The sequence below is a fragment of the Neophocaena asiaeorientalis genome, unplaced genomic scaffold, assembly GCF_003031525.2.
Source record: "Neophocaena asiaeorientalis asiaeorientalis breed wild unplaced genomic scaffold, Neophocaena_asiaeorientalis_V1.1 scaffold395, whole genome shotgun sequence".
Taxonomy (NCBI): Eukaryota; Metazoa; Chordata; class Mammalia; order Artiodactyla; family Phocoenidae; genus Neophocaena; species Neophocaena asiaeorientalis.
The window spans coordinates 532,471-558,126 of NW_020172274.1; the positions used below are offsets into that span (position 1 = coordinate 532,471).

The 25,656-nt window shown below is 40.5% G+C and overlaps 1 protein-coding gene across 1 annotated transcript in view; it reads left to right on the plus strand.

Annotated features, from left to right (window-relative positions):
• Nucleotides 1-14,807, plus strand: part of NMD3 (NMD3 ribosome export adaptor) — a 75,584-nt gene extending 60,777 nt beyond the window's left edge. Inside the window, exons 17-19 of the mRNA XM_024763637.1 lie at nucleotides 5,336-5,458; nucleotides 13,376-13,580; nucleotides 14,761-14,807. Of these exons, the coding sequence (XP_024619405.1) occupies nucleotides 5,336-5,379 (44 nt within the window). The 3' untranslated portion in view covers nucleotides 5,380-5,458; nucleotides 13,376-13,580; nucleotides 14,761-14,807. The remainder of the gene's footprint in view (nucleotides 1-5,335; nucleotides 5,459-13,375; nucleotides 13,581-14,760) is intronic.
• The last annotated feature ends 10,849 nt before the right edge of the window (nucleotides 14,808-25,656 follow it).

Sequence of the window (25,656 nt, forward strand, 5' to 3'; positions counted from 1 at the left end):
CCCTCCCTCCCTCCCTCCTTCCCTCCCTCCCTTCCTTCCTTCCTTCCTTCCTTCCCTGTTTCCTTCCTCTGTCCTTTGGCTTTGTTTATAGCTGCAATCTGAGTAATTTCAACAGCAAATATCAGCAAAAATAGATTTAAAATGAGGAGCAGGACATTTTTATTTGATGCTTGCTGTCAAGTTTTATTAAGCTTTTTTACTGGACTGTCTATTTGTCCCTCTGTGAGTTTGGTGTAAATGTATTACCCATCCAACATGTGGGCCAATGCTCTTTTTCAAGCTTGTGCTAATTAATAAGAGAGACCAGAGCTGGAACTCAGACAAGGCAAATCTACAAGTGGAACACTGGATGGGGAAGCAGGTGCATATCCTGTCTTGAGGTGGTGGTGAGCATGTGGGTGACTAGAGGTGAGGTGCAGTGGACCAGCCTGGGAAAGACGGGGGACCAGTGGGTGTGTACCGAGGGAGTGCCTGCTTGCTCAGGGTTGGGCCCTGGGCACTTCCCATACAATGGCAAACAGGTAAAAGACTTCACTGGCATCCTTCCTGGTTCCTGAATTCAGAGTTTAAAATAAGGGAGGGGCTTCCCTGGTGGCACAGTGGTTAAGAATCCACCTGCCAATGCAGGGGACATGGGTTCAAGACCTGGTCCGGGAAGATCCCACATGCCGGGGAGCAGTGACGCCTGTGTGCCACAACTACTGAGCCTGAGCTCTGGAGCCTGCTAGCCACAACTACTGAAGCCCACATGCCTAGAACCCATGCTCCGCAACAAGAGAAGCTACTACAGTAAGGAGCCCACGCACCACAACGAAGAGTAACCCCCGCTCGCCGCAACTAGAGAAAGCTTGCATGCAGCAACGGAGACCCGATGCAGCCATAAATAAATAAATTAATTATTAATTAAAAACAAAATAAAGGGAATATGTGGAGACTTTAAAGTCTCAGTTGTGATGAAATTTTCCTCAGAACTTGGCAGCACATCTTATCTACCTTAAAATAGTTATCCAAATTGTGATTTTAGATATTTAAAAGCCTGATATAAAGCTAGTTTTACATTCCTTTTACTACATGCCAAAGGTAACATGCATCATAAAGAAAAGATAGATGAGAATTATTTTGTTTCAAACACTACTATGAACACTTTTCGTAAAGTATGTAATAGGTATTAAGAACTAAGGTGCTTTGAATGCTGAACAGTCAGCTACAGAGCAATTCGTCACCTGAGCAACTCACATGGAAAGCATCTGACTGATGAAATCTGGAAATGGCTAAATAAAATGAGTAGATCACAGTGGTATTCCTGGTGGCCATATTTGGCCAGGATTAGGAAACCACAGAATTGGGAATTAGCTGCCTTGGGCTTGCCTCCTGTTTTACTGTGGAACCATGGGAGGTGCAGTTAACCTCTCTGTTAGTGTCTTACTTGCCTACTTCATCAGGGATTATTAGCACCATATACAATGATGAGTGGGAAAGTATCTTAAAAACTGAAACTCTGTACCAATTAAGATATTGTCATTACTCGTTAATCTAGTTCATAATGCAAATAATTTCAGTGAGGCTCATTTTTCCTTAGCAAATGTATTCTTTTCTGTTATAACATTCTATTGATAACACTTATTTAAGTAACAGAAACATCAGGCAAACAATAAGTAGCAGTGCTGCAGCTGGAGCCCTGATGACGTTTGAGGGGAATATATGAATATCCTGATTCATCCTGGGGTGTTTCTTTAGGGTCTTTAGGTCACCTGCATTCAGTGCTACTAGGGGTCTCACTTCTAATTTTGTGTAACTAGCTTCTTGCTCAGTGAAGTTGCTATTTTGTCTTCTAAATAGTCAAGAGAGACAAACTTCTGGTTTTAATACATCCCCACATCATTTTTACGGATCATGGACTTTTTCTTCCCGCATGGGCTTCAGTATCTGGGCTCCAGCCTATTTCCTACCGTTGACTGCAGGTAAAAGAGTATCCCCCATTTTATGTCTACACCCATATATTCAGACTAGTCTGAGTCTTCAGGGAGGCTCTGTGTTTTGATGACCTCAGGAGCTGGGGAAATTGCACAGGAGATTCCTGCTGGGGGTGAGCACAGAAAGCTAGCTATACTCTTAGAGGCTCGAGTGGTTCCAGGTCGTCTCTTGAGTCCCAGACTTCTCCATCTTGGCTCTGACCCACCTCGTCAGACTTGGATCTGCAGGGCCTGCCCAGAAGAACCCAGAAACCCTCTGAGGGAGCCTTAGAACTGACCAGAGTCCTGAGGCATCTTCCAGGCTGAGCTGCATGGACCACTGGCTGATCTTGGTGGAGAGCTGTGGTTGTCATAAGTTCCCAATATATGTTCTCAGGGTTCTTCTAGGACATCTCCAGTACGTCCTAGGCTTCCTGTGATAGAGACTTCTGTCAAACAGTTAGCTCTGTCTGCCAGAGGGGCACTAGCAGCCCTGAACTCACTCTGGTCTCAGGCTGGGCTGTTCTTCACAGAGTTCTCACTGTGTGGTCAATTTCATTCTTGTCATTATAAGTTCCCCTGAGGTACTGCTTCCTATTTCAAGGCCCAGCTCAAATGTCACTTTTTTCCCCCCGTAGGCTTCCAACTTTAACAGAATAAATTACTCCATAAAGTGCTATCTGTGCTCGTAGTTATTTATCTGTAACTCTAGTGAAACAACACACAGGCGTCTAAATTTAATGTGTCTGCCTTTATGCTTAAAGGGAGCTGTAAACTTCCTGAGAGAAAAGATTACATGTAACTCATTTCATCTATTCATATATTTGCAAGGCCTTGCACTGTGATTGGAACAATACATGTTTATTGACTTAAATTCCTTTAAAGGACAATAAGATGGAGATCAAAGACAGTACCACTCTTTTCCTAATTAATTATTTCAACAAATTTGTTGAGAACCTACTCACATATTAGACACAGGCATGCCCTGAAGAGGCAATTATGAATAAGACACACATAATTCTTACCTCTAGGGAGCTTATAGTCTTCTCTACTTTCATGCCTTGGTCTCTCAGTTTAGTGATAAATCAGTTGTTGCTTCTGGTGGTGGTGAGCTGAGCCAGACCACTCCTTCTCACACACCCAGGACATGGAAAAGTGCTGCTGCTGGTGGTGGTAGAAGAAGCAGACAGCATGGCAGAATTGTGCCCTCCTGACTATACTCATGATTATTGTAGCATGTCCAACCATCACATACTGTTTCCCACTTCTTCCCAAGCAGATGTCAGATAAGCATCTGGATAATGACTAGTTTGGTCTGGGAGCCTAGGCTTGATCTCCTGGGAGTAGATACTCAGGATGGATGAGCCAGGAAATAAGGAGGGGGTCAAATCAGAGAAGCCAAGTCCATTTCAGATCCAAAGGACAAGCATGGGATGGACAGTGGGGGACAATGTTCAAAGTTTAGAGGCAATATTGGACAGGAATAAATCTGGGAATTATAGGAATGGAGCTGGAGGTTAAGAGTTAGGTAGTTGATGGATCCAAGAATTTTGTGGTAAATAAAGCTGGGATGTCCACATTTTTCCATTCATGAATTTCTCAGTTTGCTGAAAGATACAGGGCTGAGCTGTTTGGGGAGTGATGTCAGCCATATGGCTGAATACGACATCACTCATTTGTGGCCCTCCCCCAACAACAACAATTTGGCATCCATCCAGGGACAAAAGTGCCTTTGTGGGAGCTGTGGGATCCAGCCCCATAGGTCAAGGGGTCCAGGAAGAGTCTTGCCCACTCATGTGACAGATAATAGGCAACTGGACCTTGGTCCTGGCTCTGGACCCTGCAATGACCTGTGAACCGGCTCCAGTCCCTCTTGGCTACAGTCCAGGAGCCCCTGGAAAACACTGTCTTAGTCATCCATGAGCAAGAGAGCCTTTGGGGAAGTCAAAATTTCCAGTGGAAAAATCCTAGCACACCACTGAAACAAAAACATATGAGTTTGGATGCAATGGAGTGGGTAAGAGGAACAATTTGACTACCTGCATCACCCCATCCCCAAGACGGCACTGCTTAGGGCCAAGACAGATCTTCTCAGCCTGTGATTTCTCCAGTGGGGGAAATGAGAGTGTGTGAATGAGCACCTGGATTCCCCATTGTGTGGGACACGCTCAAAGAGGCTCATTTCTCTCACCCATCCAGGGTACTGAGTTGTGAGTTGCATGACTGGCCAGGTGCAGGGGAAGACTGGGAGGGCACCAGATTGGACTCTTGGAGGGCGTCAAAGGGACACAGATTCTCCTGTGTCACAGACTCCATCAAGAAGCTTGCCCATGAGCTGCTGGGGGCACCTTGCCAGCAGATCCCCCCAACTGGCCTATGGGTACCCCCAGTGTTCTGTGTGCTTCATTCCCCCCCCCACCCCCGGCCTACTGTGGTGGCTCCCTGTGCATGCTCCCACTGGTGGCAGCAAGAGTGAGCTTTGGCAAATGGCTAGTGAGCATGTACAGAAAATCGACCTGAATCTGCGGACCAGGGAGAACCTACAAACTTGAGTTTTAGTGCTACTTCTGTAAAAACAAAAAGGAGGCCATCAGTACTCAGCCTGGTTTGTTGCAAAATCAAGAGAAGGTATACAGGCATATCTTTTTTTTTTAAACATCTTTATTGGAGTGTAATTGCTTTACAATGGTGTGTTAGTTTCTGCTTTATAACAAAGTGAGTCAGCTATACATATACACATATCCCCATATCTCCTCCCTCTTGCGTCTCTCTCCCACCCTCCCTACCCCACCCCTCTAGGTGGACACAAAGCACTGAGCTGATCTCCCTGTGCTATGTGGCTGCTTCCCACTAGCTATTTTATGTTTGGTAGTGTATATATATCTTATTTTATTGTGCATGGCTTTACTGCAATTTGCAGGTTATTGTGTTCTTTATAAATTGAAGGTTTGTGGCAACCCTGTGTTGAGCAAGTCTATTGGTGCCATTTTTCCAACCACATTTGCTCACTTTGTGTCTCTGTGTCACATTTTGGTAATTCTCACAATATTTCAAACTTTTTCATTATAATTATATTTGTCATGGTGATCTATGATCAGTGATCTTTGATGTTACTATTGTAATTGTTTTGGGGTGCCACAAACTGTGCCCATATAAGATAGTGAACTTAATCGATTGTTGAAACGACAACAAAGGATTTAGAATATTACATATATTACATAGACTTAGTTGATAAAGCAGCGGCAGGGTTTGAGAGGATTGATTCCAATTTTAGAAAAAGTTCTATTGTGGGTAAAATGCTGTCAAACAGCATTGTGTGCTACAGAGAATCATTTGTAAAAGCAGGAATTGATGTGGCAAACTTCATTCCTGTCTTATTTTAGGAAATCGCCACAGTCACCCCACACTTCAGCAACCACCTGCCTGACGAGTCAGCAGCCATTAACATCGAGACAAGACCCTCCACCAGCAAAAAAAATTGCAACTTGCTGAAGCCTCAGATGATGGTTAGTATTTTTTGGCAACAAAGTTTTTTTAAATTAAGATATGTACATTTTTTAGACATAATGCTATTGGACACTTACTAGACTACAGTATAGTGTAGACATAACTTTTATATGCATTGGGAAACCAAAAACATCATGTGACTTTATTGCGGTATTCACTTTATTGTGGTGGTTTAGAACTGAATCTGCGATATCTTCAATGTATGCCTATAAATTAGGAATTCTTCCACAAGAGGGAGCAAGAAGCATGGAGCAGGTAGAAAGCCTCAGAATAACTAGCAGGGCTGGTGGAAGGTATTTCTTTCTCAAAGGAGGTTAATAAAGACTAAAGGAAGAGACTGTTACTTCAAATGAGAAGATGGCAACACAAAACTTCAAGGACATGAAAAAAATCTAGGGAACAGGACATCACCAAAGGATTATAATTATTTTCCAGTAACTGATCTCAAAGGCATGAAAATCTGTACTTTACATGATAAAGATTTCAAAATAGTTGTTTTAAGGAAACTTAATGAGCTATAAGAAAATACAGTTCAAAAAAATCAGGAAAACAATACATAAAATGAAAAGTTTAACAAAGAGACAGAAATCATAAAGAAGTGAATAAAAATTCTGGAGCTGAAGAATACAAGGAATGAAATGAAAAATGAAATGGAGAGCATCAACATCAGAATGGATCAAGCCAAAGGAAAAATCTATGAGTTAGAAGATAGGAACTTTGAAGGTATCCAGTCAGAGAACAAAGGAAAAAGAATGAAAAAGAATGAAGGAAGCCTATGTGATTTATGGGATACCATGAAAAAAATACTTTGTGAATTATTGGCGTTCCAATAGCAAGAGAGGAAGAGAAAGGGGCAGAAAGCTTATTTAAGGAAATAACAGCCTAGAACTTCTCAAATTTGGACAGAGATTTGGATATCCAAGTTTATGGATTTCATAGGTCACCAAACAAACTCAGCTTTAAGAAATTCTCTTCAAGACACATTATACTAAAACTGTTAAAATTTAAAGACAAAGGGAGAATCTTAAAAGCAGTAAGAGAAAAGAAGCTTGGAAATTACAAGGGAACCCCCATAAGGCTACCAGTGGATTTCTCAGTGTAAACCTTACATCAGAAGAGAGTGGGATGATATGTTCAAAGTGCTAAGAGAAAAAACACTGCCAACCAAGAATACTGTATCTGGCAAAGTTATATTTTAGAAATGAAGGAGAGATAATGACTTTCCCAGAAAAGCAAAAACTGAGAGAGTTCAACACTACTAAAAATACCTTACAAGAAATGCTGAAAGGCGTTCTTCCAGCAGAAATGTAAGGATGCTAATTAGTAACCTAAAAAATATACAACACACTCTTAAATGATATAAAAAATAAACTCAAAATAGATTAAAGACTTAAATGTAAGACCTGAAACCAAAAATCCTAGAAGAAAACAAAGGCAATAAGCTCTTTGACGTCAGTTTTAGCAATTTTTTTTTTTTTTGCATGTCTCCACAGGCAAGTGTAAGAACAGCAAAAATAAACAAGTGGGACTACATCAAGCTAAAAAGCTTTTGCACAGTGAAGGAAACCATCAATAAAATGAAAAGGCAGCTGACTGAATGGGAGAAGATACTTGCAAATGATGTATCTGGTAAGGGGTTGATATCCAAAATATATAAAGAGCTCAGACAGCTCAATATCTAAAAAAGAAACAACCTGATTAAAAAATGGGCAGAGGAGCTGAAGAGATATTTTTCCAAAGAAGACATACAGATGGTTAACAAACACATAAAAAGATGCTCAACATTACTAATCATCAGGGAAATGCAAATCAAAACCGCAGTGAGAACTCCCAACAAAAAAAAGTCCAGGACTAGATTGCTTCACGGGTGAATTCTACCAAACATTTAAAAAAGAGTTAACATCTATCCTTCTCAAATTATTCCAAAAACTTGCAGAGGAAGGAATGCTTCCAGACTTATTTTACAAGACCAGCATCACCCAGATACCAAAACTAGACAAAGACACTATAAAAGAATAAAATTACAGGTCAATATCACTGACGGTCATAGATGCAAAAATTCTCAACAAAATACTAGCAAACTGAAGTTGACCATACATTAAAAGGATCATAAACCATGATCAAGTGGGGTTTATCCCAGAGATGCAAGGATGGTTTAATATCTGCAAATCAATAAATATGATACACCACATTAACAAACTGAAGAATAAAACCTTATGATTATCTCAATAGATGCAGAAAAAGCTTCTGACAAAATTCAACATCCATTTATGATAAAAACTTTGAACAAAGTGGGTATAGAGAGAACATACCTCAACATAATAAAGGCCATATCTGACAAACCCACAGCTAACATCATACTCAAAGGTGAAAATCTGAAAGCATTTCTTCTAAAATCAGGAACAAGGCAAAGATTCCACTCTAGCCGCTTTTATTCAACATAGTATTGGAAGTCCTAGTCACAGCGATCAGATGAGAAAAAGAAAGAAAGGACATCCAAATTGGAAAGGAATAAATAAAACTGTCACTGCTTGCAGATGACATGATACTATACATAGAAAATCCTAAAGATGCCATCACAAAGATATTAGAACTCATCAAGGTATTCAGTAAAGTTGTAAGATATGAAATTAATATACAGAAATCTGTTGCATTTCTATGCACTAACAACACTATCAGAAAGAGAAATTAAGAGAACAATCCCATTTACAATTGCATCAAAAAGAATAAAATACCTAGTAATAAATCTAACCAAGGAGATAAAAGGCCTATACTCAAAAAAACTGTAAGACACTGATGAAAGAAATTGAAGATGACACAAACAAATGGAAAGATAACCCATGCTCCTGGATTGGAAGAATTAATATTGTTAAAATTACCATACTACCCAAGGCAATCTACAGATTCAGTGTAATCCCTATCAAAATACCAGTGGCACATTTCACAGAATTAGAACAAACAATTCTAAAATTTATATGGAAACATGAAAGGCCCTGAACAGACAAATATATCTTGAGGAAGAACAAAGCTGGAGGTATCACCCTCCTTGATTTCAAACCATGCTACAAAGCTACAGTAATAGTAAGGAAACTATCAACAAAATGAAAAGGCAACCTATGGAATGGGAGAAGATACTAGCAAATGATGTATTTGATATGTATCTGAAATATATAAAAAACTCAACATCAAAAAAACAGACAATACAATTTTAAAAATGGGCAGAGGATCTGAATAAACATTTTTCCAAAGAAGACATGCAGATGGCCAACAAACACATTTGGTGCAGCCGCTATGGGAAACTGTATGGAGAGTCCTCAAAAAATTCATACCATACAATATACCTGCTACCATACAATCCAGCAATTCTACTCCTGGGTATTTATCTGCAGAAAATGAAAACACTAATTAAAAAAATTATATAAACTTCTATGTTCATTATGGCATTATTTACAACAGCCTAGACATGGAAGCAACCTAAACTCTCACTGATAGATGAATGGAAAAAGAAGATGTGGTATATATATATCCATATGTCTATTAATGAGCAATATTCATATATAGGTATATACCTATCTATATATACTCTGCCATAAGAAAGAATGAAATCTTGCCATTTGTGACAACATGGTTGGACCTAGAGGGTATTATGCTAAGTGAAGTAAGACAAAGACAAATACCATATAATTTCACTCATATGTAGAATTTAAAAAACAGCACAAATGAACAAACAAAGCAAAACAAAAAAGACTCATAGAGGGAGTTCCCTGGTAGCCTAGTGGTTAGGATTCTGGGCTTTCACTGCTGTGGCCCGGGTGCAATCCCTGGTTGGGGAACCGAGATGCTGCAAGCCATGTGGCATAGCCAAAAAAAAAAAAAAAGGCTCATAGATACAGAGAACAAACTGATGGCTGCCAGAGGGAAGCAGGTGGGGAAGAGGAGTGAAGTAAGTGAAGGAGATTAATAGGTACACACTTCCAGCTAGAAAATAAATAAATCATAGGGATATAATATACAACATAGAGAATATAGTCAATAATATTATAATAACTCTGTATGGTGACAGATGGTAACTAGACTTATCATGGTAATAATCATTTAAACATCAAATCACTATGTTGTACACCTGAAACTAACATAATATTGTATGTCAATTATAATTCAATAAAATAAGAAAGTATAGAATATACTGGTAAAGGTAAGTTTATAGTTAAATTCAGAATACTCTAATACCTGTAATATGATGGTGTGTTAGCCACTTAAGTGTAGTGTAAAAGTTAAAGAACAAGAGTATTAAAAATAACTATAGGTACCTTAATTTGTTAACAAATACACAATACAAAAAGAGGTAATTGTGACATCAAAAACAAAAAAGGGGGAGGAGTAAAAGGGTGGAGCTTTTACATGTGATTGGAGTTAAGTTGCTATCAACTTAAAATGGACTGTTTTAGCTATAAGATGTTTTATGTAAGCCTCATGGTAACCCCAAAAGCAAAAACCTTTAGTAGATTCACAAAAAATAAAGAGAGGGGAATCAGAGTATACCACCATGGAAAATCACCAATTCACAAAGTTAGGCAGAAAGAGAGGAAAAAGGGAACAATGGAACTACAAAACATCCAGAAAGCAATTAATAAGATGACATTAGTATGTCCTTAATTGTCAATAATTACTCTAAATGTAAATGGATTGAATTCAACAATCAAAAGGCAGAGGGGCTGGATAGATTAAAAAACAAGACCCAACTATATGCTGCCTATAAGAGACTCACTTCAGCCTTAAGGACACACATAGGCTCAAAGTGAAGAGATGGAAAAAAAACATTTCATGCAAGTGGAAAAGAAAAGAGAGCAGGGGTATATTATACTTATATCAGACAAAACAGACTTTAAACCAAAAAGGGTAACAAGAGACAAGCACAGCCTCATTCACAGCCAGCAATCCATGCCGCACAGTTCTCTCAGTTGGGAACCTCAGTGAGATCTGTGTTCAGGCCACAATTTCCATGACAACAGGTAAGGACAACAGCAGAATGGCCAGAATTGCAGCCTCGTCAATCAACTTTATTTTTCTGAAAACCTTATGAAGAATATCTCATGGAAGTATTCCTGGCTCTCGTACTTCAGCCATCGGAAAGTTAAGAGTACCCCCAAACTCTTCTGTTTGACCAAAGAGTGGTGTATAGAAATGGCTGCTCCTTTGAGGTTGGCTTTCTAACACATGTGGATGACATGGATCAATCTGCCTTTGGGACTGGGAGAGTTTCCCAGCTTCACCTGGAGCTTGACTCATCTTGTTGCCTTCTGTTGCCCTTTCTGTGGCATGTTTTCCGTTCTGCTAGATTGCCCTTCAGTGACTGAAAGACGGCCAGTCACCACTTAGGCCTGTTCAGTCATGTAAGTCTTAGTACTAAGTGGGAGCCCCATATGTCTTGATGTCTCTCCCCAGGTTCTGCACTCAACACTTGCCTTTGTCTTAGGAAATTCAGAATTTTGAGTTCCTCTGAGTTATGAAATAAGATGTCTCATTAATAACCAGCTTTCCTGTCCTTGCTTTGCTGTCAGGAGAGAACTGGATAGTAAAACCTATGATTTATTTGGACTGGCTCCATTAAGAACTGACAGAGTGATGACTTAATTCCAGTAATGCTTTATTCTTACTCTGCATTTTGACAATTCCCTCTAGCTGTTCCTCTGCTGGAAGTGACTCTTAGTCACTAATTCTAAACTCACTCCAAGAGTATAAAACAGTACACATCACCTAAAATTTCAGTGGAGTAACCTTTGTCACTATAAAATTTTGTAAGCCTTTCAAAGTCTTTCTCAAATTATTATCAGAAGATTGAAAAGTCCAGACAATTTACAGGTTCTCTTTTTGACTGACTGACTTGCCCTTACAGGTGTTTCAAAAGGACCCTGCAGTTGTACAATGATGAATGTGTTGGTTAGTTCGTTCATCATGGGTTTATTGGGTGTCTGTTCTCTGTCATGCTCTGTTGTAGGTGTTGGTAATTGTTCAGTGAATAAAACAGAAACCTGCCCTCATTTAGTGATGGAAGATAGACAAAAAACAGAGGAAATGAAGTAATTGGTTATCTGAGCATGAGAAGAGCTCATGAGAAGGAGAGAATTGAATTGGGGAAGGAGATGTAGCTTGCTGGTCTGATGGAGACAAGTAGGGAAAGCATTTCAGTTTTAAATAGTGTTGTCTGGAAAGGCCTCACTGAGAAAGTGACATTAGAGCAAAGGTTTGAAGGAGAGAAAGGAGTGAGCCATCTGTATAATGGGGGCAAAATTTGTCCCAGGCAGAGGGACCAGTGAGGACAGGGGTCCTGAGGTAGGAAGTGTCTATTATATTCCAAACCAGGCTGATGATAACAGCACACAGACACAGTGCTTCCTGCATGTCCCACACTGTTCTGAAGGCTTTATATCCATTATCTCATTCAGTCTTCCATATTTCCCCAGTCCCGATTTATAGATGAAGAAACTGAGGCACAAACAGCTTAAATAACTTGCCCAAGATTACTCAGCTAGAAAGTGGTGGAACCCAGGCAGTCTGGCTCCAGAGTCTGTGTGCTCAAGCACTGCGCTTTGCTGCCTGGTGTTTAATCATTTGGAGATGCAGAGGGCACTGCTCATCACACTGCACTGTGCCCCTTTGCTTTCAGGAGGAAATACTTTACTGATCTTAATATTGGCATTAGTTGTGCTTGTCTTGAGCCACTGGTTTATTTCAATCTACCGAACACTGTGATCTGTGATGATTACTGATCATGATTTTATGTCGGCCATTGAATACTTACCACTCATTTCTTTTTCTTTCTTACTTCATGTTGTTATATTTTGTCTGTCATTGTAAACTCCCTTATATCCCTTTAGATATAGGGAATGATGAATGAATAGAAGTACATTTAAAAAGAAGACTCAGAGTCCTTAGAAGTTTGGAACTAGGTGGCTCTGGGAAGAGCCACCCTCCAGCTTGGCCTTGTGCGACTAGGATTCCCATTTCTCCATTCTCCTGGCTATGGCCCTTCTCCTTTTGCTCATACTCGGGGCTCCCGCAGGAACTGACAGAAAGGGACAGAAGCAGGCTTCTCTTTGAAACTCCAGCCTGACTACTACAGTTCATGTGGCAGTTAGGAGCATGGACTGAGATGGGACAAACAATTCATACCCTGACCACCACCTATCTGGGGTCTGAGACCTCACATCTTCATCTGTAAAATGAAGGTAAAAATAGTGTCTACCTCCTAGAGTTGTGAGGATTAAGTAGGATAATGTTCACAAACAAGGTACACAGCACAGAGCTGATGCATATAAACACTATGGAAATCTTAGCTGTTATTATCTTTAGTTACTCTTCTTTAACAACAAACAGAACAAACTACTGTCTTTAAAAACAAACCACTGTCTTTAAAAACAAACAAAAACCCCTGGGCTTGGTTGAAGTCTGGCTCTCCACATTATCCTGCCAGATGCCCTGTGGGGCTTCTCTGTGGTACTGATCCCTCCCATCTTGGCTCCCAAAATGGATATGGCCTATTGGAAACAGAATAAAACAGGTATGAAGAGTGAATAAAACCAACGAGCACAGCCAGGTTCCAACTTACTAAAAGACTCAGTCACGCTAAAGATAGGGTTTCTCAGAGATGCTGTGAGAGAGAGGACAAGTACCTCTGCTTTGTCAGCCTGTCCTCCTTCCCGCAGCACCTTCTAATTGCTCAAGAATAGTCTAGGCTTCTTACAGAATTGGCATTGACTTTTTAAGGATTACTTCAAGTTATGCAAGAAGAAAATGATCCTGCAAAAGAAGCTCACAAAGTTCAGTTAAATATATTTTAATGAATTGTGTTAGAATGAAAGAAAGGCTTTTTCAAAAAGCTTATATGTTTAATAATTTTTTTTTCGTCCTGTAAGAATGTTGAACCCTGACCTTGGAGTGGAATGGCCCGGTACTGTGGAAAAAACATGTGTGTTGAACCCAACTCTCGGCTCTGCATTTGGAGGCTGTAGGAAGTTCCATCAAGGCCACCACGTCCTCATCTGTACAATGGGAATAACACCTACCTCACAAGGCTGTTCAGAGGATTAAGTGGCACGGCTCTAGGAACTTTCCTGGCAGGTAACAGATTTTCAATGATGTTCATCTGATTTTTTGAAGCTTTTTCTTCAGTTATTTTACTTTCTGCCACATCATTAAAACTGCTTAATTATTCAGGATTTTTTACATCCAGTTTATGGATTATCAAAGCCCTTTGCTAATAAGTCTGTCTCCTGCTGACTTTTATTTATTTATTTTTAACATCTTTATTGGAGTATAATTGCTTTACAATGGTGTGTTAGTTTCTGCTGTATAACAAAGTGAATGAGCTATACATAAACATATATCCCCATGTCTCCCCGGTCTTGCATCTCCCTCCCATCCTCCCTATCCCACCCCTCTAGGTGGTCACAAGGCACCGAGCTGACCTCCCTGTGCTATGTGGCTGCTTCCCACTAGCTATCTATTTTACATTTGGTAGTGTATATATGTCCATGCCACTCTCTCATTTCGTCCCAGCTTACCCTTCCCCCTCCCTTTGTCCTCAAGTCAATTCTCTACGTCTGCGTCTTTATTCCTCCTGCTGACTTTTAAAATTGCAATGTAACTGCCTATCAGCCTGTCAATTATGAGAAATAGCAGATGATTCAACATCAATATTGCTGAATGCCTTGGTAAAATGGTTTTATGAAAAAGTTTGAAGCTATAGTTAAAAGGGAGCTTTATTTATTTGTTTATCTATGGACAGACTTTACAAGTTGATAGTTTTCTCATTTTTAAGATTTATTTTTTCTATTTTGTGCAATTATCACCAAAATGTGAAGGTCAGAATAAAATCACTCATTATTCTATTGCCCAGAAATAACCACTATTAACTTTTAATTTTTTTCCTTTTTATATTCATAGTTATTTTTATGACTTTTTCCACCTAAAAGTCTATCATAAGTACTCTACTATATTGCTAACATTTGAATTAGTTTCATACTGGTTATACTGTGACCTACATGATCATTTTTCCTAATTTAGCCATTAACATTCTTTGAAACTTCTCTGCAAGAAATGTTTGGGTGTAAGCCTTTGTCTGCATTCCTGATTAGTGCCTGAGGATACATTTCTAGAAGCAAAATTATTGGATCAATATCAGGTCAATATTCTGTGTAACATGTCCTGCAAACTTAAAACCTAGTCACTTAAAACTTAAAACAGCAATCATTCATTTGCTTGCAATTTGGGGACAATTTGTCTTTGCTCCACTTGTTAGCTGGCTGGAGTGGCTTGGCTGGGTCTAGAGGATCCACTTCCGAGGTAACTTTCACATGACTGACAAGTTGGTGCTGGCTGTTGGCTGGGGCCTCAGTTCCTCTCCAAGGTGGGTATCTCCACTGGGTTCAGAGAGGGAGGAGGTGGAAGCTGCCAGTCCTCTTAAAGGTTAGGCCTGGAACTGGCACAGAGTCTCTTCCACCATGCGCTCTCCGTCAAAGTAGTCACAGGTCAGATTCCAGAGGCGGGGGAAGTGACAAGGAATTTGTGGCCATATTTAATCTACCATAGTCAAAGAGCATATTGGGGACTTCCCTGGTGAAGCCGTGGTTAAGAATCTGCCTGCCAATGCAGGGGACACGGGTTCCAGCCCTAGTCCGGGAAGATCCCACATGCCACAGAGCAACTAAGCCCGAGCGCCACAACTCCTGAGCCTGTGCTGTAGAGCCGACGTGCCACAACTACTGAAGCCTGCGCACCTAGAGCCCGTGCTCGGCAACAAGAGAAGCCACTGCAATGAGAAGCCCGCTCACCGCAGCAAAAGAGTAGCCCCCACTCGCCGCAACTAGAGAAAACCACACACAGCAACAAAGACCCAACGCAGCCAAAAAAAAAAAAAAAAAAAAAATTAAAAAAATTAAAAAAAAAAGAGCATATTGTTGAAGGATCTTTATACACATTACCAAGTCATTTTCCAGAAAGGTGCTGATATGCAGTTCTACCAGCAGTTCATGAGAATGCACACTTAACCAACATTAAATATTAAAAAGTTAAAAATCTCTACTTTATTCAACATATGAAATGTGGGATATCATTGTTTTACTTTGAATTTACTTCATTATTCGTGAGCTTCCATATGTTTGATAAAAATTTATATTTCTTCCTTTGTGAACTGTCTGCTCATTTTGGGGGCAATTTGTTTATGTGTTAAAGAAACTTATAGAATTACATGAGTTTATTACTGACATTAAGAATGGGCCATATTTGTTGTAAATATTCCTTTCATTTCTCTGTTAAAAATCAAAAGCCTTTCCCTGTTATTTGAGAAAAAAGTTAGACAAAACTACTTTCTATTAAATTCACATGATTTTTATAAGAGTCTGGCAGCCATACATTGGTCTTAAAATATTGATATATATTATAATAAAATATTTTGGATAAATGTCAGTTTTACTCACCTAACATGTCAAGAGAAACCCAGGAGATAATTTGATTTATTAATTATCTTCATTTTGGAGGGACTGAACCAAAAAAGAGTTTAGATATCTTTACTGGAACAGAAATGGAGGAGCAAAATTGTGTCAGTATACCTTAATTTTCTCTTTATCCCTTTAGCTCTCTGGTAGGCAAACCCATTAACCTCTCTGAGCCTCAACTTTCTTAACTGTAAAATGCAGATAATAGCAGGTATGCTCTGAGGCTTAGAGAAGATGTTTTTAAGGGGCCTAGCACAGGCAGGGGACTGGTCTGTGGTGGGCACCATCAATTGTTTGCCTCTTATGTTCTGCCTTGTGAATCAAGAAAGACTTTACTAGGCCTGAATGTCAGAGTAAGTTCTCTGAATGGCTTTCCAGGCCAGGACTTGGATTGTGTGGATGACATCATTCAGCTCACCTCTGTCCATTAGTCATGGGTAGGTGTTACTACACAGTGCATTGCACTGTGGTGCAAATCAGGTGCTTTGTTCCAAATAGCACATCACGATTGTCAGGCCACAGCTGGAGCAAATGTCTGTGTTGTCATATGGTATACTCCTTGAGACTGACCCTTGGAGGAGCTTCTCAGAGCAATCTGGTGTCCAATCTTAACACTCTGAGAGTTCCATGCCAGTATTATGACTAATAATACCTTTTACTTGTATGGCACTAGATAGTTTTCACAGGACTTTCATGTGTTTTGTCTCCTTTGATCTTCATAGCCATCCTGGGAGGCCTGCAGGTCAAGGAATATTATTTCCCTTATATGCGTACGAAAGTCAAGGCTTGGAGGCATTATGACTTGCCCAAAGTTACAAAGCTAGTAGGTGCCAGACCCAGTACCAGAGGGCTCCCACAGGCCCCATCCAGAATTTTTCTATTGGATCATATGCTGCCTAACTCCACCACCAAGGACATTACAGCAGGTGACTCTAGGGTGAGGAGATGTATAGGATGGATTTTTTTTTTCTGTCTTCCATTAAAATGGGTGGGTGAGTGTAGTGGTCAGTATGGACTCTGGAGTCATTATCTACATTTGGATCCTGGTTCCATCTCTTGTTAGCTGTGTGTCCTTGAGGAAATTATTTAACCTCTCTGTACCTCAGTTTCTTCATATATACAATGAGAATACTGGTACCTAACTTATTAGACTGTTGGGGGTTTAAATGAGACCATCTATGAGAAATACTAGCACAATGCCTGGCATCTAAGTAAACACTAACTAAAGCCCCTGTTCTTACTTGGTGTGATCTGAGAAACTGAAAGCTTACTTCCCTTTAAAACGTCTGCACTGCAAGCCTTCCGCGGAGCCTTGGACTTCAGGCACTGGTTTCAGGAAGCCTCTGTTTGTAAGAGAGCCATCGTCCCTGGGAGAGGCAGCTGTCCGCACTATACTGCACTGCACTGAGGGTCCTCCACCACTTATCACAGTTTATCAGATTGGCCCTGAGGGGCTGGAGCACAGGACAGGTAAACATTGATTGTTTTAAAAAAAAAAAAAAACCACCCATTTACCACAGTTAACATTTTGGTGTATTCCTTGCCCACTTTATACAACCTTTAAAAATTTTGAATTGAAGGAAAGTAGAATATGCTACCCCCAAATATGCCATTTTGTTGTATCAATTACTTTGGATTAAAGTTACCTAAGAAACAGCTGGTGCAAGAACACTCTGACCCTCCTTTGTACCCCTGAAAGCAGCAAATAAATATCCTATGTGAAAGGAACCCTCCTGGTACCAGGAGGCTAGAAGGCATCCTTATCACCAGAGACAGGGAATTTAGGGCTGAGACGGCTATATAAACAAACCTTGTTACTTCTTCACTAATTTACTACTCCAGGCTCAAACTCCTTTGTCTTGTCAATTCTTTACAAATTTATTGTTTCCTTGTCAAGCAGGTATAAAAGCTGCCTGCTTTGGTCACTTCTTTGAGTCTTACATATTTTATTGGGCTCCTGTACTTATGAAATTTAATTTGTTTTTCTCCTGTTAATCTATCTTATGTCAATTTAATTATTAGGCCAGGCAAAGAAACTGGAAGGGAAGAAGGGAAAAGTTTTCTGCCCCTGCAGAATCATATTGTATAAAGACATTTTGTGATTTGCTTTCTTCACTTCATATTTACATTGTCTTTCCATCTCCTTAGTAATCCTGAAAAACCAGCTTGCATTGTTGCATTGGATTCCATAGGTGGAGACACTGTTATTACCAATTTGGTATGTGAGATAGTTAGTTTTATTTTTATATTATAAATAATGCTACAGTAAACATCCTTTTACGCATATTTTTGAGATCTTCTCTGATTATATCCTTAAAATAAATTCCTAGAAGTGGGATTATTAAATCAAAGGTTATATGCATTTTGAGAAATACTGCCAAACTGCTCACTAGAAAGTTGTATAAATTTACTACTCCCACCAACAGTGTATCAGAGATGAAATCATTCAAGGCCTTCCACATTTTTCCTGACTTTTCTTTCCACCTAAATTATTCCAAATATATTCCTGTATAAAGCCTTTACTTCAGATCTGCCCTCAGTTACTGCTACACTGTTTTGATTTCAAACATCCTTCCATGGGTACCATCTCAGGGCCTTTCGCATACCTTCCTGGAAATGTCTTCATCCTCTTCATCCATCTCTGAATCATATGTCCTTAACTCAAATCCCTAGCCATCTGCAAAGCCTTTCCTGATTGTCGAATTTAGTAAACTACCCTTCCTTCTCTGAAGTCCTTCCATCCTCTATTGTCTGTGCCACCTGTATGTCAGTTGTCACATGCTGCCTATCCTTGTGAATTGTTTTTTTTTATGTATGCTTATACTGTTTCCTGAAAGGCTCGTATAGTACAAAATTACACTTTAAAATGCTTTATGTTACCCATTACGTACACAAATGTAGCTTTGTATATGTAATTGTATTGTAATCTGTATATGTATATAATAATATATAGTATAAAACTCCAGTGAGGGATCATAGTGAAAACTTAAGTCACCTTTTGGGTAACTGTCCCACCAGATCAAATCCTCCCCATTGTTTTAGTCACCAACAAAAAACAGGTATCCCTGTCCGGCCTGTCCCAGATATCCGGGAGGCTCGGACCCCAGCCTCTTTGAATTTAAACTTCCTTTGAACTATGCTTATCTAAATTAAAAATGATAGGAGCTCTTTTAAATCATAAAATTATGAAAAGAACAATTTGTTTAATGTCTAGAATCAGGAATTAAAGTCAATTTGACAAAGGATATATGCATATTGCAACAAAAAACCTTTAATCTGAATGATATAGGAAGTCTAGATACTGTTAGTGGTCAGAAATGATAGCTCTTTTAAGAAATACTAAGATTGAAAACATCTTAATTAAGTCACATTATATAAATAGTTACATAATGCGAACATACTACAAGAATCTGAAAATTCTATAATTTCATGTTGCATTTAGATATAATGAGTGCTTCTTCATCATAACTAGATCATCATAACTAGATCACTAATGATCTAGTTAACTTTCCTGGCAATCTTAGAAGACAAGGTATATGAGAAAATAGTTAAAAGTGATATTCGTAATACTTTATAGAGTCCATCATCCTGCTGGAGTAGCATGACGATACTTTCAGAGAGGCATTAATTGTACAAATGAAGAATCGGAGAACTGAGGAGATTAAAACCTTGGTTAAAGCCATACAACCATAAGTGAGGTTCCCAGGTCTCACACCCAGGTCTGCCTGCTCTTAGTCTAGTTTACACTCAAGAATTTCTTTGCCTTTTAATTTGCTTTATTTTCCTCAAAGCACTTCCCAGCCTCTGGTAATATTATATATTTACTTGCTAACACTCACATGTAAGCTCTGCAAGGACAGGAGTAAAAAATTCCTAATAAAAATTGCTCTTGGGGACTTCCCTGGTGGCGCGGTGGTTAAGAATCCGCCTGCCAATGCAGGGGACACAGATTCGATCCCTGGTCTGGGAAGATCCCACATGCTGCGGAGCAACTAAGCCCGTGCACCATAACTAATGAGCCTGTGCTCTAGAGCCCACGAGCCACAACTGCTGAGCCCACGTGCCACAACTACTGAAACCCGTGTGCCTGCAGCCCGTGCTCAGAAACAAAGAGAAGCCACCGCAATGACAAGCCTGCACACCGCAACGAAGAGTAGCCCCCAATCACTGCAACTAGAGAAAAGTCCGCAAGCAGGAACGAAGACCCAATGCAGCCAAAACTAACTAACTAAATAATTGCTCTGTTCCCTGCTGTATCCCAGACCTAGAGCAATGGCTGGCATCTAGAAGACAATCAATAAATATTTGTAAAATGTATACAAATTAAAAAATAAATCCATGTAATTTCAAGTTTGAATTGTTAGCAGTAAGATTGGCTTCTATGGCAGCAGTTTGAATGGCCTGATTCCTAGATCCGAGTTCTTCATTCATTCACCCATTCACTCTGCTTTGATTTTCTTCACATACCTTATCACACATGAAACTTTAATATACACTTATTTATTGTCTCCTTCCTTTATTTTAATATAAGCTCCAAGAAAGAAGGGGTTTTGCCTTCCTTGTAAAGTGCTATATCTCCACGTAGAAAACAGTATCTGGCACATAACAGGTGTTTGAGAAATATCCCTTATCATGAATTAAATAAGCGTATTCATGTAAGAAACATTTGTTGAGCGCCTACTACACGGCTGGAACAATTTATCTTTAGTCTCATGAGGGAGTAAGACAAGTCAACAGAGAATTTTTTTTTTTAACATCTTTATTGGAGTATAATTGCTTTACAATGATGTGTTAGTTTCTGCTTTATAACAAAGTGAATCAGTTATACATATACATATGTGCCCATATCTCGTCCCTCTTGCGTCTCCCTCCCTCCCACCATCCCTATCCCACCCCGCCAGGCGGTCACAAAGCACCGAGCTGATCTCCCTGTGCTATACAGCTGCTTCCCACTAGCTATCTACCTTACGTTTGGTAGTGTATATATGTCCATGCCTCTCTCTCACTTTGTTACAGCTTACCCTTCCCCCTCCCAATATCCTCAAGTCCATCCTCTAGTAGGTCTGTGTCTTTATTCCTGTCTTACCCCTAGGTTCTTCATGACATTTTTTTCCTTAAATTCCATATATATGTGTTAGCATACGGTATTTGTCTTTCTCTTTCTGACTTACTTCACTATGTATGACAGACTCTAGGTCTATCCACCTCATTACAAATAGCTCAATTTCATTTCTTTACATTTAGTCCATTTACATTTAAGGTAATTATCGATATGTATGTTCCTATTCACATTTTCTTAATTTTTTTCGGTTCGTTATTGTAGGTCTTTTCCTTCGCTTGTGCTTCCTGCCTGGAGAATTTCCTTTAGCAGTTGTTGTAAAGCTGGTTTGGTGGTGCTGAACTCTCTCAGCTTTTGCTTGTCTGTAAAGGTTTTAATTTCTCCATCAAATCTGAATGAGATCCTTGCTGGGTAGAGTAATCTTGGTTGCAGGTTTTTCTCCTTCATAACTTTAAATATGTCCTTCCAGTCACTTCTGACTTGCAGAATTTCTGCTGAAAGATCAGCTGTTAACCTTATGGGGATTCCCTTGTGTAATTAAAAAAGAAGAAAAGAAAAACAAAACGAACAAACAAAAAAAAAAACAGACGGATAGACCCCTAGGACAAATGTTGGAAGCAAAGCTATACAGCATAAATCTTTTTCTCAAGGTCCACCTCCTCAATTTGGGATGATTCGTTGTCTATTCATGTATTCCACAGACATCAAGTTGATTGTGGAGCTTTAATCCGCTGCTTCTGAGGCTGCTGGGAGAGACTTCTCTTTCTCTTCTTTGTTGTCACAGCTCCCAGGGGCTCAGCTTTGGATTTGCCCCGCCTCTGCGTGTAGGTCGCCGGAGGGCGTCTGTTCTTCGCTTAGACAGGACGGGGTTAAAGGAGCCGCTGATTCAGGGGCTCTGCCTCACTCAGGCCGGGGCGAGGGAGGGGCACGGAGTGTGGGGCGGGCCTGTGGCGGCAGAGGCCAGCATGACGTTGCACCATACTGAGGCGCGCCGTGCGTCCTCCCGGGTAAGTTGTCCCTGGATCCCGGGACCTTGGCAGTGGCGGTCTGGACAGGCTCCCTGGAAGGCGGGGTGTGGATAGTAACCTGTGCTCACACACAGGCTTCTTGGTGGCGGCAGTAGCAGCTTTAGCGTCTCGCGCCCGTCTCTGGAGCTGCTTTAAGCAGCGCTCTTAATCGCCTCTCCTCGCGCACCAGGAAACAAAGAGGGAAGAAAAAGTCTCTTGCCTTTTCGGCAGGTCCAGACTTTTCCCCAGACTCCCTCCCGGCTAGCAGTGGTGCACTAACCCCTTCAGGCTGTGTTCACGCCACAAACTCCAGTCCTTTCCCGGAGCTCCGACCGAAGCCAGAGCCTCAACTCCCAGCCCCGCCCGCCCTGGTGGGTGAGCAGACAAGCCTCTCGGGCTGGTGAGTGCTGGTCGGCACCGATCCTCTGTGCGGGAATGTCTCCGCTTTGCCCTCCACACCCCTGTGGCTGCGCTCTCCTCCGTGGCGCCGAAGCTCTCCCCCTCTGCCACCCGCAGTCTCCGCCCGTGAAGGGGCTTCCTAGTGTGTGGAAACCTTTCCCCCTTCACAGCTCCCTCTCCCTGGTGCAGGTCCCATCCCTATCCTTTTGTCTCTGTTTATTCTTTTTTCTTTTGCCCTACCCAGGTACCTGGGGGGGTTTCTTGCCTTTGGGGAGGTCTGAATTCTTCTGCCAGCGTTCAGTAGGTGTTCTGTAGGAGTTGTTCCACGTGTAGATGTATTTCTGGTGTATCTGTGGGGAGGAAGGTGATCTCCGCGTCTTACTCTTCCGCCATCTTCCCGGAAGCCCCCCAACAGAGAATTTTGACACAGGTAAGATTTAACTATAGAAGAAGGAAACACAGAGAGACCCCTAACCTGACTATGATGGGTCACAGAGAACTTTCCAGGTAGGATTTGTCCTGAGTCAAGCTTGAAGGGTGACAGCATATGCAAAGGCACTGGGCCAAGTGAGAATATGGCAAAGTGTTTGGTGTGCAAATATTTTGATATGAGACTAGGAGTTAGGGTTGGAGAAGGGGCCAGAGAAAGCTGGAAAGCCAAGGAGCTTCTATGATATGCTGGGATGTTGGACTTTATTCTGAGGTCAATGGAAGATTTTAAGCAGGAATTTGATGTGAACAGATTCTCTTTATTATTTCACTGTAAGCTTGAGAGGAAGGACAAGGCAGCAAAATTGATCCTCATATTAACTCCACAAAGTCATCAAGTTGTAGGTTTGACACGACAACTGAGCTCTTCAGTTTGTCAAGCACAGGCATGAGATGGAACTGTATAGCCCAATTAGCCTCCTGCCTGGTTGGTGAAGAAAGCTGGTTATGGGCTCAGCCTTTCATGAGTGGGAGGCTGGGGTGTGCCATGGCTCCATGAAGATGGTCTAATTCCAGTACAGCTCCTGGTGACAGTTTATGGGTATTTTTGAAATGCCTGCCAGGAGATTTCTCACTAGTGTAAAACTTAGAATTAAGTAAAAATCTAAATATCTAAAAATCTTGATAAGCTAGTAATTAATACTCTAACTCTAGAGTGCCAGTGCCCTAAGACCTCAGCTTTTATCAGAACCTCATGCCAGCCCAGGAAATCACACTGTTGTCCTGTCTGTCCTGTAGCTTGGAGCAGGGCGGGAGTTGACCACTAACCCTGGTTCCCCATACCATGAGATCAAAAAGTCATCTCTGCATTTGAAAGAGATGTGGAGTGTGTTCATGGGGGTAGTGGCTCAGCAAATCAGGTTTACTAGAGTCATGGGGCAGGTGGAGCAGGCTGGTCTCACCTCCTTCCCAACTTACCACTGATGTACCAGCCACCGGCTCTCGTGGGTAAGCTCTTGACAGCCACCCAGCATATGCCATAGTCCTACACTCTTGCCTTCCCCCATCCATGTCATGTGAAAGGACTCTTTTTAATAAATGAGCAAGTGTCCTATGTGACATTATCCAGAGATTATCCTTTCCATCTTCAAATCCTGTGACTGCGATCACTCAACAGCACTGTGATGTATTATTTTCAATGAGGTGCCTTTCTTAACTGTCCAAATGCTGCCTGTTTTGCCCCTAAATCAATAAAGTGTGTTAAATTTTTTTTAAAAAAAAAAAAAAAAAAAGTTGGTGACCTGTGGCCTTTTGGAAAGGCCACAGGTCACCAACTCCATGAAGTAGCAAATTGGTCCTTGTTTTGGAAAATCCTCCAGGTATTTATCCAGAAATATATGTTCATGAAATTCTGAAACATCATCAAAACCTGCTTCGTTGTTAATTGGGAACTCCCACAATTTCCCCTCTTTTGTCCACTGGATCATCTCTTCAAAACCATTCTGAAAGTGTTGTTCATTGACTGCTGCTAACTGCTTAGCAAATTTTTTTTTTTTCATTTTGAAAAAGCTATTTACTTTTTTCCAAATATTATTCCAAATACATGTTTTACAGGCCACTATGGGTCAGAAACATTCTATAAAAGAAAGCATTTTGATAGACATTGGAAATAATTTTAATAGAAGAAAAAGCTCGTATTTATCTAGATGTGGCTATGTTACACAGGAAGATTTCAGCATCCAAAGTGCAAAGACAAAATGACTGCGGCTTTTCTTGCCACTCAAAATATAGACAATCTTCCCTTACAGCCTACTCTTAATTATTAGTTGGGTGCCAAAGAGACGGTACACTGACCTTTAGAAGCAGGGCTTCTAAATGGACATGGGGGTGGGGGGTGTCAAGCATCAGAATGAATTCAACTTAGGAACAACCTGGCTTTGACCCCAACCAAACCCAAAGTCCAGCCAGAGGCCCATTAGAAATAAATATAAATCTTAGTATCACTTTTACAGGGTTGTGCCACTTAACACTATTAAACCTAATCAATTCAAATTAAAGCTAAGCACACTCCCATTATTAGTTCAGTCCTTACCGTATAGGAAGATAAAAACTCTCCTTTCCCTACTTTAATCATGCATACAATTTTAAGTATTAATACAAATATTACATTTAATACTTGGAGATTTTTTAAAATAATAAGGTGGGTGAGCAGAAAGTCAAAGTGATAATATGAATTAACTTTGAATCTCCAGTTTGTTGAGACCCTATGCCAATCTGTATCAGCAAAGCCTACTTCCACCTGTGTGTAATAGGGAGATAGATAATAGGGGGCCTGCGAATGTATGTTGGGATAGAGGGATCTGTGCCTCTGGGGGAAAACTCCCAGCCTAGTGAGAGAAAATGCTTGGTGAGGAGAGTGTCCGTTTACCCAGCTCACCTGTAGTTGGCCCTATGTATGAAAAGTATGATGTTAACTATATACCTATAGTAATCAAGGCTGGATGGTATTAAACAGACCCACATAAATATGTCCAACTTTTTAAAAAAAAATTGAGGTCAAATTCCTATAACATAAAATTAACATTTTAAAGTGACATTTAGTGCATTCACAATGTTTTGCAACCACTGTCTCTATCTAGTTCCAAAACATTTTTATCACCCCAGGGGAAACCCTGTACCTATTAAGCAGTTGCTCTCAATTTCTCCTCTCCCCTGCTCCTGGGCACTACCAATCTGCATTCCCACTCTATGAATTTACCTTTTCAGGGTATTTCATGTAAATGGAATCACACAATATGTGACCTCTT